This window comes from Pecten maximus, chromosome 10 (assembly GCF_902652985.1).
Source record: "Pecten maximus chromosome 10, xPecMax1.1, whole genome shotgun sequence".
NCBI lineage: Eukaryota > Metazoa > Mollusca > Bivalvia > Pectinida > Pectinidae > Pecten > Pecten maximus.
In genome coordinates this window covers 31,154,023-31,163,274 of record NC_047024.1, presented here as the reverse complement: position 1 = coordinate 31,163,274, position 9,252 = coordinate 31,154,023, and the positions used below count along the sequence as shown (strand labels likewise).

Sequence of the window (9,252 nt, the reverse complement as noted above, 5' to 3'; positions counted from 1 at the left end):
AATGATCGTTTGCTAAATCTACAAAAAAAATGTGTTCAAGGTCGTTACATGATATTTTCATTTTGAAGTCAATGAGCTTCGTTGGATTAAAATCATTGAAATCGACAAAAATTACGGATGTTGACGTTGATAATATTTACTTCCTAAATTTGGTCACAAATTCATCGAGGAACCAAATAATTAATAGAACAGATGAATTTGCGCTGTATATAGAACCTGTCTATAACGATTACCTGCATTTAACAAACACCTGTCTATTAAGGTCACCTGTATATGTAAACACCTGTCTGTCTACATGTTTGTAAAAACTACTGTCAATTGACATCGTCTCCACATAACAAACACGATAAAGGTCGTCTGTATATACAAACACCTGTCTATATAGGTCGTCTGTATACAAACACTTGTCTCTAAAGGTCGTCTGTATATACACGCACCTGTCTATATAGACCGTCTATATATAACAAAACATCTGTCTATAAAAGTCATCTGCATATACAACACCTGCGTATAAAGGTCGTCTATATAAATAAATTAGCACCTTTCTATAAAGGTCGTCTATATAACAAACATCTGTCTATAAAGGTCGTCTGTATATACAAATACCTGTCTATAAAGGCCGCCTGTATATACAAATACCTGTCTTTAAAGGCCGTCTGTAAATACAAATATCTGTCTATAAAAACCGTATGTATATACAAATACCTGACTATAAAGGCCGTCTGTATATTACAAACACCTGTCTATAGAGGCCATCTCTATATTACAAACACCTGTCTATAGAGGTCATCGGTATATTACAAACACCTGTCTAGAGAGGTCATCTGTATATTCAAACACCTGTCTGTAAAGGCCGTATGTGTATTAGAATACCTGTCTATATAAAGGCCGTCTATATATTACAAACATCTGTCTACAAAGGTCGCCTTGATGTACCAAACATCTGACATAAATGTTGTCTGTATATAAAAAAAAATAACACCTGCCCATAAAGGCCATGATTTGGAGGAATTAATTCGGGCAACCTAATTAAAATCAAGATGCTCATTCTCACTACGTTACATGAACATCTAACAACATCCCATATGGGGTCACGTTCTGATGTATGGGGCGCCGTTTTACTATTTATTCCCATTTGGTGATATCACCTATTCGAATGGGTGATATCACCTATTCGAATAAGTGATATCACCTATTCGTTTCATTAAGTGATATCACCCATTCGAATAGGTGATATCACTCATTCGAATAGGTGATATCACTTAATGAAACGAATAGGTGATATCACCAATTCGAATATGTGATATCACTCATTCGAATAGGTGATATCACTTATACAATTCCATAAGTGATATCACCTATTCGTATAGGTGATATCACTCATTCGAATAGGTGATATCACTTAAGAATTTTATAAGTGATATCACATATTCGAATTGGTGATATCACCTATTCGAATGAGTGATATCACCTATTCGAATAAGTGATATCACCTATTCGTTTCATTAAGTGATATCACCTATTCGAATGGGTGATATCACCTATTTGAAAAATGAATTGGTGATATCACCTTTTCGAATTGGTGATATCACTAATTGAATAGGTGATATCACCAAATGGGAATAAATAGTAAAACGGCGACCCATACTGATGACCTTTGAGATATATGTGTATGTCACTTTCAGGGCGAATTGTCTATTTGTCGATGAAATTAAAGCAAACCATTTCGTCATAGCATGCATCTGAAGCAAACCATTTCGGCACATCCTGTGTATAGCTACATGCTATGTAGGACGAAATGACTTAAAACAAATTGACAGATGATGCAACCTATGCTGAAGATTCTGGAAGTAGTCATTTGATTGGCTAATCCAAAAGGTCACCCTGACGTGACCCCTTATGGGATGTTGTTAGATGTTCATGTAACATAGTGAGAATGACCATCTAGATTTTAATTTAATTATCGGGCGATATTTTGTGACGGAAGGAATCCCCGGAGTGTTATTACTTACTTGTTATTCCCTTATTGGATATCCATTATTAGTACAGATGCATTTTATTATGACCATTACATACATTGTATATATTATTATAGTGTTATTTAATTCGTATCCAGTTCCATTATCATTTTATCTATTTGTTTATTTATTTTAAGTGTATATTTTTTCTCGTGTTGCGTTGTAGAGTATCATCGGTGATTCAGTTGTATGTCAAAAATCGTAGTAATATGTTGAGAACGACCGCAGGAAACTATGTTTGGGAGAATGTTTCGGGCTGTTTAGGCCGACAAAATACAACACAAACCTCAGTTTTAGTGATGATGAGACGAGATTTCCTTAAAGTTTTAAGGTTAAGTCTTAATTTTATAGGCGTTAATAGACCATTTATGTCATATACTGGTTGGAATTTGTGCATACCTGTAGTTTTGGTCATTTTTGGCAGTGGTGAGTCGACACAATAAATAACATCAACGCCGCCTATTGCTATACAGAGTTGTCTGCTCTTATAATTAGTTTAGTAGTTTACTGTTATATACCGGTAGACGGCGTGTAAATCACAGGTATAGAGGGAATACAAATCAAAAATGTCGGCTAAGGCGAACGTTTGGTGTGTCGCGGTGGTGTTTATGGCCGGTTTGTCGTTGTGTAAGTAATAATTATGAAAAAGAAAGATATGAGAGAAAATAGATTGTCTCGAAAACACAGTTCAAACTATGAAAACAGTATTATAATGTTGGTCGCGTACACTATAATTACCTCCCTTGTACAGGTGCGTAACGCTCAGGTGTGGCATATAAACAATCTATCTTCAACCGTTGCCCTTTTACGTGTCATCCGATAATATTTAATTGATATTTTGAAAATTGTATGTTTTATTTAAATTTGAATCTGGTGAAATGGTTGTTTGTATGATTATGTATACAAACTGTTTTCTTTTAATTTCACTTCCGGTAATATGACTTACCTATCAAATGGAATGTATGATTCACGGTATTGTTTATAGATAGTTATATATAGGTCCCTGCTAATGAGCAAATGTCTTTTTAAAATAATAACATGCCTCCAGAAGCATGTGAATATATTGTTTCGTTTAAAAATATTAATTAAAAATGTATAAAAAAAGAAGTGCTAACTCAAATAAGGTGAAAAAATCTTAAGGGGGGTTGTATATATAGTCTGAACTTCTGAAGAATTGACAAGATGTGACGGAAGTATTAGTACTTGGCTAGTCTTTCTTTACATGTTTATATATATATGACGGTCAATTAACATTAGGTATAGGGTGTATTTTTTACCTGATATTATAGTACTTGCATTATGAATAATAGGTATTATATGTATAATGTACAAAGGGGTTCATATATCCTCGGGTCCGGGAAACCCACGACCACTAACCGATTGAAAAGATTACGTTTAAAGTGATTTTGGCAATTAATTACATACCCAATTCAGCATATCAGGGCTCAAAGTGAATATTTTTACCAGGTGGCCTATTTGGCTACCAAGTTATAAAATGGAAAAGAGTGCCTGGCCTAGTTGTCTTAAATTTATGAAAAAAATCTTTGAATTCTTTAGATCAGTATAACATCTCTCTGTAACTTTTGCGATTGTATACATCATTTTAGCATTGACTGCAACCTTTGAAAGATTAACCAAATATCAAATTTACACAATTTTTTAAGTGGCCATTCGGTATAATTCAGGCACCTTATACGTCAATAACTGGTCGCCAATGGTGAATTTAAGGCGCCATAGCCACTAAAATAGGCGCCACTTAATGAGGGCTGCATATAATATGCAAGTTTACATATATGAAAGTGTGTGGTTTTCCCCAAATTGTACATAACATATCACAATTCATCATTAAATGAAATTAACAAAACTTGGTGTTATTGAAGTTGTGATACAGGTGACTTGTTAATTGGTTGTTTCGATTGTTACAGAGGTAATTTTAGATAATGTTGTTGTGTATTGTTAATTGGTTGTTTTGATTGTTACAGAGGTAATTTTAGATAATATTGTTGTGTACGGTTGACAGGTGCCTGTCTGGAGTGCTATGACTGTGCAGCCAAGGACGACCCAATATGTTTGGACCCATTCGATTTGGCGGCTAACGAAGGAGGAACGTCAGAATGTGGAGAGAAAGACACGCATTGTATAAAGTTTAAAACAGTTTCATTTCTCTCAGATTCAGGCTTCATCACTGGAAAAGACAGAGGTTTGTGTTTTTTATATAGAGGAGCTTTTACCTACTGTACCTATTCAGAGAGGACTTGTAATTAAAACTTAAGACACTTGTCTGCATATGACCTTAGATGTTGGTGTCCCCACTAGACACCCATCCTCATATGACCCTGACTGTTGGTACCCCCTCCACCACTCCCCTCCTAGACACCTGACCTACTATGACCTTAGCTGTTGGTACCCCTTCCACCACTCCCCTCCTAGACACCTGACCTACTATGACCTTGGCTGTTGGTACCCCTTCCACCACTCCCCTCCTAGACACCTGACCTACTATGACCTTGGCTGTTGGTACCCCTTCCCCCACTCCCCTCCTAGACACCTTACATTCTATGACCCTGGCTGTTGGTGTCCCAGTAGACACCCATCCTCATATCACTGTGGCTGTTGGTATCCCACTATACAACCATCCTCATATTACCTTGGCTGTTGGCATTCCCTAGACACCCATCCTCATATGACCCTGGATATTAGTATCCCACTAGACAACCATCCTCATATGACTGCATCTGTTGGTGTCATAAATAGAAACTCATCCTCATATGATCCTGGATATTAGTATCCCACTTGACACCTGACCTATGACCCTGGATGCTGGTATCCCCCTAGACACCCATCCTCATATGACAGTGGCTGACAGTGTTTCCCTAGATACCCAACCTCATATGACCGCGGCTGACAGTGTTTCCCTAGACACCCAACCTCATATGAGCGTGGCTGACAGTGTTTCCCTAGACACCCAACCTCATATGAGCGTGGCTGACAGTGTTTCCCTAGACACCCATCCTCATATGACCCTGGCTGACAGTGTTTCCCTAGACACCCATCCTCATATGACCCTGGCTGACAGTGTTTCCCTAGACACCCATCCTCATATGATCCTGGCCGACAATGTTTCCCTAGACATCCATCCTCATATGACAGTGGCTGACAGTGTTTCCCTAGACACCCATCCTCATATGACCGTGGCTGACAGTGTTTCCCTAGACACCCATCCTCATATGACCGTGGCTGACAGTGTTTCCCTAGACATCCATCCTCGTATGACAGTGGCCGACAATGTTTCCCTAGACATCCATCCTCATATGACCGCGGCTGACAGTGTTTCCCTAGACATCCATCCTCATATGACCGCGGCTGACAGTGTTTCCCTAGACATCCATCCTCATATGACCGTGGCTGACAGTGTTTCCCTAGACATCCATCCTCATATGATCCTGGCTGACTGTGTTTCCCTAGACATCCATCCTCATATGACCGTGGCTGACAGTGTTTCCCTAGACACCCATCCTCATATGACAGTGGCTGACAGTGTTTCCCTAGACATCCATCCTCATATGACCGCGGCTGACAGTGTTTCCCTAGACATCCATCCTCATATGACCGTGGCTGACAGTGTTTCCCTAGACACCCATCCTCATATGACCGTGGCTGACAGTGTTTCCCTAGACACCCATCCTCATATGACAGTGGCTGACAGTGTTTCCCTAGACATCCATCCTCATATGACAGTGGCTGACAGTGTTTCCCTAGACACCCATCCTCATATGATCGCGGCTGACAGTGTTTCCCTAGACACCCATCCTCATATGACAGTGGCTGACAGTGTTTCCCTAGACACCCATCCTCATATGACAGTGGCTGACAGTGTTTCCCTAGACACCCATCCTCATATGACCGTGGCTGACAGTGTTTCCCTAGACACCCATCCTCATATGACCGCTGGCTGACAGTGTTTCCCTAGGTACTTGCCATTATATGGCCCGGCTGTTCTCTCCAGACACCTTATCTCATATATAACCCTGACTGTTGACATTTCCCTGAACACTCATTGTCGTATATGACCCCGGATTGTTGGGATTCCTCTAAACATCCATCGTCATAGGACCCAGCTTGTTGTTGTCCTCTGAAAGACTGATCTTGTGATGGTCCTGACTAATTCTTCTTTCACTGCTACTATACTTCTTTTGGAGTCTGTAAACTATACTTGGGTATTATGGGCAGGTCACTGGCCCATTGGGCCTATTGTCTGTTACTAGACCTGACCCATGAGTTTCATTTAACTATCCATACCTTAATGGCAGCTGTACAAATCTTATAATGTGACATTCTATTTTCCAGTGGTTACTGTGACCTCGCGGATGTGTGTGCGTCGAGATGGATATTCAAATGGTTGTGTGGCAATCGAGTCAGACGGTGGCTTTCTTTTCAAGTGTCTCTGTGATACAGATTTCTGTAACGGTGCTGTCACTGCCATACCTAACATGGTTGTGTTAGTGCTGACAGTCTTGGTGACTTTATGGGTAACCAAACGATGAACACTAATTAATAGGTGATCCAAATTGGTTCAATTACCTAAACTTTTATAAGAGTATTACTTATTCTGGATTAGATTGAAACTATTGATTAGATGGAAATTGTCTACAAAATGTAGAAAAACATTGATTCTGAGAATTTTTTTTTTTTAAATTTTTTTTTTAAACTGTCCTGAAATGGTAGTACACTTTCATCAAATATCTTGCCTCAAGTATATTCAGTAATTTGATTACTCCAACAGACTGTAGACATGGTTCTTTTCTATACAAATAACCATGACCTAAATAATTTAATCAAGTTTAGGTGGTCATCTTCAGGACCACTATGTAGGTGTCCTGTGGGTACTCTGGATTTTCTGAGATACCTAGACCCCTTTCGTGTAGTTTGCAAACAAATGTGGTGATTTACAATGAAACATCCTCATGATCAGGTCAATGTCGGAAATCACTCCCTGAAGTAACATTTTATATCTTTGTTGGAAGGTTGAACAAAGAAACTGCCTACAATAATTTTTAATATAATAACTAGTACATATCATCTTATGTCATATTTACATAACACAGGTTGTCTTTCATTAAGTGGAGTCCATCATTTTATTCTCATTAATGTGGAACTTTATAGACTATGTAGCTAGTTACAGGTGAGAAATTTATTATTAAGAGTCAATATTTTTAAAACATTAATGATGAAGTTAAACATTTTAATATGCATAGCCTACAGTTTGTGTATTTTAGTCAAGCGTTTTTTAAACGAGAAGTGTATATATGATGACAGAAATAACTCCTCTGACATACTGGTGACAAAACAATGTAATCAAGGACACCAGACAAGTTATTGTCTACATACAATAGCAGTGTATAGAAAATATTCATTCAGTATATTTACATTCCTTTTATGGTCTTGCATGCATGTATAGTTTTGAGTTATTTTTCCACATTAATTATAAAAAGAAATTTCATGTCGAAAAATTGTCTAACTATCAAGATTAAAAAAAAAGTGCCATTTTAACAGCAAGATGTGAAAGGATAAAACAAGTTATTAAATTTTTTTGAAAGCATATATTGATTTTCCAATTTAATAGTCTGATGTGCATAGAGAACTTTCAAATATCAGACGTCCACATGTGTCATAATCATGGACAAAACGGAGTTTCATAAGATCACAAATGTTTTCTATGAAAACCTGTGCTAGGAAAAGTTGTGAACACACCATTGGTGTATCATAGAAAACACATGGAGAGAGCACATTGTCTTATCAAAGGTACATATGTGGCTGTGTGTGGCTTCATTTACTCAGAATTAAGTAAAATACCACCAAGTCATTTCATTCAGTATCGTTGTCATTTTGTAAACGGTCGTTACTTTTCTTTATGTGAATTTTTTATAATAAACTATTTTTAACGTAAAACTATGCATGGCAGATACAATGAATGGCTGGCTTAGTCCTAGTCCTATATAAAACATTCATCACATATATCATTACACAACAAATGTACATGTCTAACAAATTTTACCAACATTGAAACCTGTCTAATCTGACAACATCTGAACAGAGCTACGTCTTGACCCTTGACTTTTAGCAATATTTAGAAGTCAAATTCATCCGTTCTCAAAAGTCTGAAAGGCCCTAACATGTCCCTTCAGACCCCAGAAATCTCATTTTGCATAGTCGTAAAATCTAAACTTAATCTCATTTTCAACTGCCTCTTTATAATGCTATAAGTATTGGGAGAAAATGTCCAAAAACACCTCTTATTAACATATTTTTCTTTTCAATAAATTGTTGGACAAATGTTGAAATGCTCAGGGGTGAGTTTGGACAGGTTTTGATGTAACTATGTAAAAACTTGATGTAAATAATACATGTAATATACAATTACATATAGTACACATGATTAATGATGGCTGATTACAGGATGTGTGTAAAATAAACTTTGTTAAAATTTTGGGACATGGATATTCGAATCCCTATACCTTCCCTGTGAGACACCATGTCATTTTGTAATGGGAGTTGAAATAATTTTGAAGATGGTGTTCATGATAGCTCGCCTGAAAAAATCTTGCAATGTTAATGAAACCGATATTCCCAGTTTTGTCAAGCAAAAAAGTGCTTTCATGTGAATTTTTACACATGGGAAATACACGTACATGTATATTTCAGAATCATAATACTAATTTTATTACTAGTTTATTGGTTCTTTCACTTGATATTGATTATGATTGTACCACACCAGTGTCTTAAATCAGTCTGTATATAGTTCATCACATTATGTAAATTATACATCATGATTTTGTAAAAAAAAATAAAATACATTTAGTGTAAATGTGAATAAAGATATTTTTGTACCTGGATTCATTTTCTTGTTGATTTTTAGAGAGCTTAGAGTTTGGTGGACCCAGTTTAAGAGTCCAGAACTTGGAATTGTCCTGCAAGTTTCTACTTCTAGTAACAGTGAGCTTGACTTTTTGGCTTTATGACCCAATATGAAATCGTGTTCCAATAAGGAAGTAGCATGTAAAGATTGAATTTGATTGGTCAACTTAAACTAGAGACTTTTGTCAGGAAACCTTTGCATTTGTATATTAAGCTTGACATTTGGGCCATTTCCACTGCAAAAAACCATTGATGTTTGACACCAAAACTTCCGGAAAATACCAACCAGGATTCCAGTAGACATTTGAGAGTATTTTTT

The 9,252-nt window shown here is 37.1% G+C and overlaps 1 protein-coding gene across 1 annotated transcript; it reads left to right on the top strand.

Annotated features, from left to right (window-relative positions):
• The first annotated feature begins 2,501 nt into the window (after positions 1 to 2,501).
• Positions 2,502 to 8,845, top strand: LOC117336277. The gene is made up of 3 exons (XM_033896758.1): positions 2,502 to 2,645; positions 4,039 to 4,218; positions 6,366 to 8,845. The coding sequence occupies exons 1-3, from the start codon at positions 2,585 to 2,587 to the stop codon at positions 6,560 to 6,562; spliced, it is 438 nt and encodes a 145-aa protein (XP_033752649.1). The 5' UTR covers positions 2,502 to 2,584; the 3' UTR covers positions 6,563 to 8,845.
• Positions 8,846 to 9,252: the final 407 nt, after the last annotated feature.